Source organism: Pezoporus occidentalis, unplaced genomic scaffold (genome assembly GCF_034315485.1).
Source record: "Pezoporus occidentalis ecotype Australia unplaced genomic scaffold, CSIRO_AGI_Poc_V1 ctg108, whole genome shotgun sequence".
Classification (NCBI taxonomy): Eukaryota; Metazoa; Chordata; class Aves; order Psittaciformes; family Psittacidae; genus Pezoporus; species Pezoporus occidentalis.
The window spans coordinates 4,238,024-4,248,866 of NW_026912865.1; the positions used below are offsets into that span (position 1 = coordinate 4,238,024).

The window sequence follows — 10,843 nt, forward strand, 5'->3', positions numbered from 1 at the left end:
TTTCAGGAGAAGCATTGTGAGACAGTGAACTGAGTTTTGCAAACTGCTGAGCTAGCAAGATCCTCGGATCACTGGAGCATCCCGCAGGGACTATGCAAGGGCCCGTAAACTTTTCTGAAGGGACTTTCGGGACATTACATGCTGCTTTTGGGCGATGCCAGTGCTGTGCTCCTGGGGAACACCTGCACGCTTCCCGGCATCGTTTGCAAAGAGAGGAGCTGCTCTGCAAAGGATTGCTGCTGCAATTGCACTAATTCCCAGAGAACAACTTCCGCAGAAAGAACAGCTGGATGGCTCTGAGGCTGATGGTTGGCTGTGGCTGACATAACAGGCCATACAGTAGTACTGAGAGGTGAGATCTTTGAGTGGTAACTGCCAGTCCACTGGCTAACTGAGGCCTTAATATTTATTGTTTGTTAAGAAAGAGATCTTGGGAATTGAAGTTAGGGTATTCCCACATAAATGTTGTCCTGTGGTTTATGATGCAGTCAAAAGCTAAACTTGCTTTTGCATAACCAGTAAATCTGGGGGCAAATGGTGGTGTTCTGGTGGTCTGAGTAAATCAATACTGTGAGGAAAAGGTGGGCTTCAGTATGAGTGTGTTGATGCAGACAGACCGTAGGCTGTTGGCCTAAAGGGTGGCTACTGGTCTTCCTGAGTGAGTAAAGGAAAGAATTTGCTATCTTTTTGTACGCAGTGCAGTTGTATGGAAACCAGCTTGCAACAACTCGAGAGAAAGGACTTGAGTCTTGTGTCAGCTGCTCAAGAGTTCACACAGCAGCAATGTGTTTGGCACCAAACAGATGCTTTGTGCCATTGCAGTCTTCCCTGCAGTAGCTGCTCAAAAACCACTGGTCCAAAAATAATTACTTCTAAAAAATTAAATACAGTCATCTTTATGAGTAAGCTGAAGGGTTGCAAGGATTTTGTTTCCTGCCTTGGCTTTGCTTGGCGCGTTACAGCCTTGGGAAGCCATGATCATGTGTCATGGATACGGAGACCTTCACTGACTAGGCTGTTACAGGGACCGTGTTTCCAAGTTCCAGGTGCTGCCAGTTCCTGCAAAGATTGCTCAGGTCTTTGGGGTAGCATTGCTCATTAAAAATCTGGTCAGAAACAAAGATGAGAATGCTTTGAAGCTCAGGGATGAGAAGTGGCTGCAGAATAAATGGTCTGTTTGACATCACAGCATGACGAAATGAAACATAGTGAAGAGCTGTACCTAAGCTCCAACAGCAGCGGGGGCTCTGGGCGCTGCACAGGGGCTTGTGCTCTGCACAGAAGTCACTTGAAGAGTGCACTGCTAAGTAAGAAGCCCCCGCTGTTCTGTGCTCACTTGGAAATGCCATGCTGTGGGCATGGCCCTCCACAAAAGAAACTAAGAAGTCTCTGGCTTGCCAGCTGTCAGAGCTGGGAAGATACAGCTTTCTGCTGCTTGGCACAGTGCTCACAGCTGCAGCCCGGAGCATTTCTAAGCATAGGTAGATGATACTCTGCTTTGTAATGATTGCTCCAGAGAGGAGAGCACTGTGGCTCTTACAAATACTGTTTCTAAACATTGTCTTTTTGTAGCTAGCTGCTCTTCCTAAGATGTGTTATTTGAAAACAGCCTTTGTAATTGTTTTTATTTGACACAGGTTGCGCAGCCAATCATGGACACTCAGTAGATGCAGGGATAGGTAGGACTGGCCTAACTTTTCCCTTGAGCATGGATTCATGGTGTTTTCAAAAGTCAACCTTATTTGTACTGTTTCTTAGTCTCCGGCCTGGAAATTAGAAATGGGAAATAATTCCTTAAGCTGATGGACATTCTGTGCGTGCTCTCCGAGAACCAAATGAGGATGGGTTTTATGTAGAGATGTATCGATATGTATATATACATACATGTCAGGTATTTCACTTAGAGTTTTTAAAATAATACAAAGTATTTTTTTACGATTTCTGTTTTTTGTGTAAAGTTACGGATGACACATATGTGCTTTGGGAAATCCAGTAAAATATTTTACTTGAACTTTCAGGTTTTTTCCTCTATCTTGTGTTTTCTGTACGCCCAGCTTTTCACTTCACCACTTGCTTTTAGCTGCATATTTTCCATGATTGCCATAAGACAAAAAGATTGGTTCTGCTGGGTACAAGCTGGCATTTTTAAGAGCAACCCTTGTTGATCCAGTAGAACAACAGGGGAGAAAACAATAAAAGCCTGAGCAATAAACACCAGCAGGGAACCTGCCATGTGCCTCATGCCAATTGGACTTAATGCTGTATCATTAAGAGTTGCCTAGTAGGTAATGGGAAATAGCCACAAAAAATGTCTGTAGTGCCCATTTTATTGGAATAGCAAAACCAAGAATGGTGCTTGATCCTAATGCTCAAAATACAAATTACCCTAAGAGCTTTTAACCAAAAGCTTATGCTAAAAAAAAAAATAATTACTAGTTTTGGAAAGGCTATTTATGATCTATGTAGTGCAGAGGCTGATGACAGGTGTGATTGCTTACTGTAACAATGCTGAAAGTCATCTCAAAAGGAGGAAATACAAAATATCTCAAATGTTAGGTCTTTGGAATGTTTGTATGTTACCAATAAAAGAGTTGTTCATGACAAGGGACTTAATGACATGGGCCTTCACCTGCTGCTCAGCAGCCTGGGCAGTTAGCTGAGAAGGAATTGTATAAATATGGACCATATCCTCACATGTGTTAAGGGTTGACCTAAATCTGCCTGCCCTTGAGGTTGACAGCGCAGCTCTCACTGGCATTACTTGAACAGCCATTCTCAAATGTTCCAGATCAGACCCCTTTCAAAAACAGATTTACTTGTTTGATATTTGCCTGTGCACAGACACATGTGCTTGTTCTCTGGCAGCCTGCCTCTCCCATCTCCCACCAAAGCTGCCTCCCCTCCAAGATGAACATCATTGTCCCCACCCAAGCTGATGGGTTTGGGTGGTGGAGGCGAGTCTGCACTCACTTTCCAGCAGAGGCTGACTATCATCTGCCTCCTTTGTGCACCCTTGCTTAGAGTAACTATCTCCCTCAAAAGCCCCTGGGCTACACGATGGTCTCCCTGTCATGGTGCCCACTTGTGCTTACCCTGTGTGGTCATAGCTCCCAGTGAGACATCTCCCTTCTGTCAGCAACAAAGCTGATGAAGGGCCTGGAGCACAAGTCTTCTGAGGCTGAGGGAACTGGGGTTGTTCAGTCTGGAGAAGAGGAGGCTCAGGGGGGGACCTTATTGCTCTCTGCAAGTACCTGAAACAGGATGGAGCCAGGAGGTGGCTGATCTCCCAAATAACAAGCGATAGGACAATAGGTAACAGCCTCAAGCTGCGCCATGGGAGGTTTAGACTGGATGTTGGGAAAAATTTCTTCACTGAGAGGGTGATCATGCATTGGAACAGGCTGCCTGGGGAAGTGGTGGAACCACTGTCCCTGAGAGTGTTCAGAATCCATGCAGACAAGGCCCTCAGTGACATGGTTTAGTGGTGGCTTTGGCAGTCCTAGGGTAATTGCCGGGCTTGATCTTAAATATCTTTCCCAACCTAGTTGATTCCATGATTCTCCACCCTGCTCGTCTCTGCATCCAACCTTTAGTGGTTGCACCTGAGCTGCCGCGAGCAGGCTGGTCAGCTGGGGCACCTCAGAAGGGGAGAGTGCAGCCCTGTCTGTGGGGCTCTTTGCCACTGTCTCATCAAAACAGCTTTTTATTGCTGAAGTCAAGGGAAGAGCAGCTCAACCAGCTGCAGCTTTGAAGCTGGCAGAGCCCCGCTCCCCAGTTTCCATCCCCTGCGCCATCCATCATGCTTATATGAAATTTCGTGGTATGCAAGAAGAAAAAGCTTTTGCTCTGAGCTAGACCTACCAGTCTGTCCTGGGGGCCCGCACGGAGCTTTATCCTTGAGGCTAACCTGCAGTCTCCCTGTGCCTCGCTTCAGCTTCCCCTGGAGTGGCGCTGTGTCTGCAGATCTGCGTGGTCAGAGGAAGGGCATCTTCCAGGCTGGCTGAAAAGCAGTGCTGGATCTGTGCCACAGGAGCTGTAGTAGTTGTCTGCTGTAACCTGCGTAATCAGTCCTTCCAGTGCATATAATGGGTCAGCAAATGTTACTTGAACACGGGCTCACCAGAGGGTGCTTAGCTGGAGAGAGCTGCCCTGATGCCAAATACACGTCCAAGATGGGTGTGTATTTGAGGGAAGATGACTTTTAAAAACACCTTGAGCTGGGATCTTCTAGGGCTGGTTCAGTCACTGCAAACAGATCCGAGTCCAGCAGGAGGGAAGAGAAACCAGAGCGTAAAGTGTCCCTGCCCACGGCAGGGGGGTTGGAACTAGATGATCTTAAGGTCCTTTCCAACCCTAACTATTCTATGATTCTATGTTTTATTGCTTGTCAGAGTTTCTCCCCGAGCTATTTTGGCAAAGGGGATGAACACTCACTAGTAACTTCAAGGTCTAATTAGCTGTACACGAGTCATAAGGGCTCTTTTGGGAAGTAATAATACAGGTGAGCTCGTAAGGGCTCTCGGAGCCTCGCCAGCTTAGTTGGTGTGGTTGCATCTCCCCGTTCAGGACAGCAGCAGCCTGCAGGCAGCGCTGTTCAGTGCTTTGTTGCGGTTCAGCAGCAAAGCGTGCACTGGTTGCATTTCTGTGGATGGGGTATGAATGCGGTTGGAAATGTGAAAGGATAGCCCCGAGGAATCGTTCCCGGAGGAGACAGTTACGGGTGGGATTTTTGCATGCATTACAGAAACGCGAATAGAGGGAAGGAAAGGATGTATGCTTTTAAAGAGGAAGCTGAGTCAGCAGTAGGTGAGTGCCTACCCCCATTGTTTCCTCGGGTCGTTAGTGGGAAATGGTAAAGCAAGAGCCCACCCAGGCCAGAGGGTCACTGCGTGGGCAGTGGCTCTCCCTTCTCCCCCAGCCCCCCGCCGGCAGACACACTTTGTCAGTGGAAATCTCCCTGTGACAGGCACCCATTAGTCTTTGTTTGAAAACCAGCTGCTGCATCTTGGGCACTGCTGGAATGTAAATGAAATTACAACCATACCCTGCACAGCACAATGAGCGAAACCCTCATTTCTTAAGAACTCACACCCTATTTCCATTACGCTTCAGGCTCTAGAGTAACTCCAGCATTCCCCCCATCCCAGCCTTCTCTGTACCAGTGCTCCTATGACCTAGATGGACGGAAGGCCATTTGAACGCCCCCTTCCTTCTCTTCCAGGCTGCTGCTTTCCAAGGCCCTCGTGGGAGTGTCGGGCTGTGATTCAGCTCACCCTGCTATGATGGGGGTCACATCCAGCAGGGATATATCCTATGGGCAGGGACACCCTCCACTGGACCAGGTTGCTCAAGGCCTCATCCAGCCTGGCCTGACAGTGCCAGTCATGACAAAAAAAGCCAGCGTAAAACAGAGCTCTGCAGTTCCTGTTTCCTTGTAGTTTTGTGGCAAACACTAGAGTGAAAATATTGCTCCAAATACCGGGTACAGTCCAGTTCAACATCACTATTGATCAGGTTGTGGAGTCGCTCTCTTTGGAGATACTCAGAAGCCATCTGGACGTGGTCCTGGGCGAGCGGCTCTTGATGGCCCTGCTTGAGCAGGGCGTTGGACTAGCTGACCTCCAAAGGTCCCTTCCAACCTCAGTCACCCCGTCACTCTGATGTGGGACATTGCTTTGCCCTCAGCCCCTCACCTGCCACTTTACTGACACCCACGAACCTGTATGTTAGCAGAAACATATAAGAAGCAAGAAACTGCCTCCCGGGTTTTGTTCCAGCAGGATGTCTTCACTAAACCTGTATCTGTGTCCTCTAATTGTTTACCTATGACCAAAAGAATTTACTAACCCCTTCTCTGTGCCAGGCCACCATTTCCTTTTCCAGCAGCATCAGTTTTGCCTACCCAATGCATTACTTAAGCTCTGAGGTAGTTCTTGCCTTCAGGAACAGCTCCATCCTGTCCTTCATGATGCCACCAGCAGCACTGCTCAGACGCTGTACCTTTGAGTCTTTCACCTGTAGGCTTTGGGATGTGTCTTCATGAGCCTCCAACCCCTCCTTCCTGATCCCCCCAACAAGGAGCAGACTGACCCTGAGGCACTGGCATTAGGTTTAAACCAGACCATCGGTTAGAGGGAGCTGCTCAGCTCCACAGGGATGTGGCAGAAGGTGTAAGCCCTTTAGCTGCAGTGTGATTCTTTTCACAATGAAAGGTAAGAAATTCCCAGCATAATGCTTCAGAGCAGAAGTTTTCAGAGGTCCGTATAGATACAAAGGAGTAATTCTTTATTTTAAAATGGATCCAGTAAATTTGGTTTTAGGGTTGTAAAATATACAAACCTCAAGAAATGAACACAGGCATCACTGCCCTCCCAGAGCCCTCCTACCATGCCTCTCCCGGTACCTCCCTCCTCTTCACAGACTTTCCCCCTCACCACCACTTCTCCCATGACAAGAGAACCCTCAACACACAGTGTTCTGTTATGCTCCATCCGGGTGAAAACGGGTCACCAAGTCCTGGTCACAGGGAAAAGAAATCTCCTTAGGTTTATACCCCTACCACAGTGGGGCTGCAGACCTCAGGGCTCAGCTCCTCACCAACTTATGTTAAAACCCACAGGGACTGAGAGGTCCCAAATGATGTGCTCCTCTTTCACCAAGGGCAGGTTGCAGGGCCGAGATGTTTGGGGCAATTTTGCCAGCAGAAGCATGGTGTAAGAGGAGGCAGGTGGAGTTTAACATGATGCTCTCCTCTCAGGTGATGGGCTGATGGGGGCTGGTTGTGCACCCTGCTCTTCTCCAGCATCACAGATAGTACTGATGGTGAGTGGTCCCTCCTGGGCTGCTTCCACCAGCACACGCTCACCTGCTTGGTTGCAGAATGCAGCTGCATGGGGGGCTCTTGCCAAACAGCACAAGGGAGGCAGGGGGAGTGTTGTTCATGCTGGCTACAAAAACAAACATCACTGTTTTTACATCTCCCAGACAGGGTCAGCTATCCCCACGAAGTGCTTGAAATGCTAGAATTCACCAGCTGTTTTCTTTGGACACCGGTGTGCTGTATCTGGACAGAAACTGAGGCATGCTGTTGGACTGAGCACATCCACTGGCCTGCTGTGCCAAGAAAACTTTGCCCAGTATAAAACCTGCCTGCTTCATAAACAGGCTGTTTGCCCTGACCTGTGGCCCTCTGGACAAGAGAAGGAAGGCAGCTGGCCTAGGGGCAGGGGCAGAGCTACAGGAAAGTAATTTCCCAGGCTCTAACTCCATCGCTTCACCTCTGTCCCTCCCCTCCGAGGTCTCTGGCAAGACCTTACCAGTTTTGAGCACAGGAATAAAACACACAGCATAAAATCCCAACACCCGAGGCAAGCGACACTGCTCACCCAGGGAGCTGTCTGCCAGGCCAGAGAGAAAACACTCAGAATAACAGAGCACCCATGAAGTACTTAGCACATGATGGCTGCACACAGGACCCAGGGCTGCTGTGTGTCACAGAGACTCAGCTGCAGAGCAGTTCCTGGGAGCATCTGACAGCCTTGAACCCTTCCGGGATGTTGCTGTCCAGTTTGGAAATGATTTTGTAAATGGGTTTCTTCCAGGAGGGGTCGGCATCCTTGCCCGCCTTGACGGCACTGAAGAACTCCTGCAGCGTCAGGCTGGCCACCTCCAGGAACCGCCCTGGCACCTGCAGTGAGACGGGCATCACCCACAGCACCACCGGGTCCCTCTTGGCCAGCAAGCCCCACCGCCCTGCCACGCCTTACCCCGGCTCCCATCCTCACCTCAAAGTCATTCCCCTTGTTATAGTGCATGTTGAGGGTGCGGAAAAGCTCCGAGTCCCGGGAGACCTGGAGGGTGCCAGCATCCACAACACCCTCCAGCAGCGCCTGCCGGGCGGACTTCTCCACCTGGATGTAGTAAAACTCACGGAAGTTGCTGAACCACTTGATGAGCTGGGAGGTGATGCAGCGGCTGAACTGCCAGGGGAAGAGCCAGAGGACAGGTATTAATCCAGCTTGGAGCCTCCTGACCCATAAGCCCCCATAAGTCCAGTCACATACCAGTGGCCTGGCCCCAAACCCAGCCCTGCCCCAGGGGAGGGTGACATGGGGGTCTCCACAGTGCCACTCCCCACTGAGTTCCATATCCATTTTACCTGCACATCGAGGAAGTAGGTCTTCAGCAGACTGGAGCTGGGGTAGCGGGTGAAGAAAAACATCAGCTTGGCCTTCTTCAGGTGGCCAGGGGTCAGCGCCTCCTGCATCTGCCTTGGGGTCAAGGAAAGCCTGCATGCAGCAGCCCGACCAGCTCAGCATGTCCCTGAGGACACACGTGCCTTGTGTCCATGATAATCCCTCCCCAAGGCCTGGCAGCAGGATGAAAGGGGTTCATCCCTGGATGGGCAGCCACTGTTTTTTCCCTTCGGCCTCCCCGGGGAAGCTGCCACTCCCAGCAGCTCTTCCCAGGCTGGTGGGAGAAGATCTTTCCATGAGACTCTTGGCATAAAATTACGAGACCACCAGGATGGCCCAAGAGCAGGTTTGGGAGCGCCTGACTCAGCTATGCTACAGCATCCAACCAGCCCTAAGGAGCTGCGATGCCCCTTCATGGCTCAGGACCCCTTTCCTGCCCACCCTGTTTTAGCCCCCAATATGGAGCAGCAGGGACACTGGCCCTAGGAAGTCCAGCCGCGGTTGTGCTGAGCTCTGGGTGTGGAGGACAAGGGGAGCATGCCCAAGCCCAGGGACCTCTCCAGCTGCCCCCAAAGGATATATGTGTGGAGATGAAGGGTGCCCTGTCCACCGCAGCCTGCAGCTCTCTACGGCCATCCCTGCCAGCCGGCAGCAGTGCCAGGCCCTCCATGCCAGCAGGGCTCAGGGGCTGCTGCCGTCTCATGACCGATGACCTCAGTTTGACAGTTCCCCAGTGCAGGTTGAGGGGCTCCAGAGGACCCCTTTCCAGAGAAGAGGGGCTCCCATGAGAGCCGCTTCTCCAGAGGCCATGCTGGCCATAGCCCAGCAGCTGGCTCAGCAGCTGGCTGTCCTGGATGGGGGCAGCCAAGCCCAGTGGATAGCTCATGCTGGGAGCCCGAGGGTTTTTTCTCACCCCTTTTGAACTGAAGGAGCCAGTGTGTGAGCCCAGGCTCTTCGCTGGAGCTCCTGATGGGGCCTCAGCCTCGGGTGAGCCCAGCGCGCCTGGTATGTTTCTGAGAGATGGTTTAGCAAGTGGCTTCCTGCATCTCGCAGGAGCAAAATGCTCTCTCCTGGCATCTGACCCTGGCACTGGGAGTCTGCGGTGCTGCTGCAGTAAGTGGCTGGCTGCCTTTGGCCAGGCAGTCTGCAGAACAGAGTCCACTACCCGGGACATTGTCTCAGCCAGTTCATTCTTCAGTGCCTGTGATAGAGCCCTTGCTGCAGAGGGCAGGCCACCTGTGTCATCTCTGTCCTCATCCTTCTCTGGCCCCTGCGCCTCCAGGATGCTCCTCCAAAGAGGCGCTTTGCATGGGTCACTGGTGGCGGTGGCACTGTCCTTGTCCAGTCTGTCTCCAGGATTTCCAGGCAATGGATGCGCTTTCTTGGAACCTTCCTGGGTTTGGGCAGTGTCCGCAGAGTCACAGACCTGGGAGAACTTCTCCTGAAGCCTTCTCAGCTGCTGCTCCAAGAAGCAGAGCTGCTCCTTCAGCTGCTGGCAGCCCTCAGCATGGGCGCTGCCCCCCGAGGAGGCCACTCGCTTGGCTGCCCCTGCACCCTGCTGGGACACCCTTGGCTTCCTCTTGCTCTCCCAGGGCAGCTCACTACCACTCTCCCTCTCCTGCTGAAAAGCTGCCTCGAGGCTAGTGCCAAATGCCTGAGGGGTTGGTGGGAGGCTCATGCCTTGGATGATGCTCTCCACCCTGGCCCGCTTGGCTTGTAGGTGCTGGTCAGAGATCTGGTCCCATAGGTGCTGGTCAGAGAGCTGGTCCCTGTCGCTGGCACAGGGCATGGGAGCTGGCGCACAGGTCCTGGGGAAAGCCAGGGTTTGTGCTCCTTCTCCAGGAGATGCGCCACACTCGTATTCCTGAGGCAGGGTCACTGCCTGAGAGGAGGGGAAAAGGACGGTGGGATCCAGGCTCCTGCCAAGTATCGGGTGGCTGAGAAGCTGCGATATCAGGGGTGTGCTGAGGGAAGGCAAGAGAGAGTCACTCTGGAAGCAGGGCTCCAACTTCAGCTGCTGGCTGTGCCCTGAAGTAGCACAGTCTCTCTCCTGCTCAGGGCCAGTCCTGCCATCCATTGTCTCTTCTTCCTGCCAGTTCACCAGAGCTGATCCTCGGCTAGTTGAGGATCATTTCCAGTGACAGACAGGCAGTTTCCCCAGGTGTCTGATGTTTCAGCCTGCTAGCACCATGGAGCTGGAGAAAGAGCAAGAAACATCAGTGGGCAGGACCTTACACCACAGCTGTTTAGACACATGGCCAGAGTTTTTTCCTCCCAGATTTCCAGGGCATCCCTGATCCCCTGCAAAGCCTATTTCACCAGGGCACTGCAAAACCCACGAGCAGGCTGTTGGGTGACACATGACAGCAGCAACAGCTTGGACACTGTCACAGCTCCCACCTACCAGCCAGGCAATCCTGGTGCCTGGAGTACGCTTCACATGGTTTGTGCCCTGGATGTACCCAGCAGTGCAGACTGCCCATGCTGCCAGCTGCATTTGCACTGCAGGCACCTGTGGGAGCTCCCCTTTGGGCTGTGGACTCAGGTACAAGGGTGGTGAGCACCCAACGGAGCCCTCTGCCACGCACACCTGGACAAAGGTGGCTTTGGGTGCTCCTTGTGCTGGGCAGCAGTAACAGCCCTGGCGA

At 51.9% G+C, this 10,843-nt stretch overlaps 1 protein-coding gene across 1 annotated transcript; it reads right to left on the minus strand.

The window, feature by feature from the left end:
* Positions 1-6,096: 6,096 nt before the first annotated feature.
* Positions 6,097-10,323, minus strand: PROX2 (prospero homeobox 2; the record flags this gene model as incomplete). Its single annotated transcript, XM_062622738.1, has 4 exons — positions 6,097-7,687; positions 7,785-7,979; positions 8,159-8,263; positions 8,773-10,323. Coding segments are annotated over 4 exons (2,037 nt in total), but the record flags the coding sequence as incomplete, so codon positions are not given.
* Between the last annotated feature and the right edge of the window lie 520 nt (positions 10,324-10,843).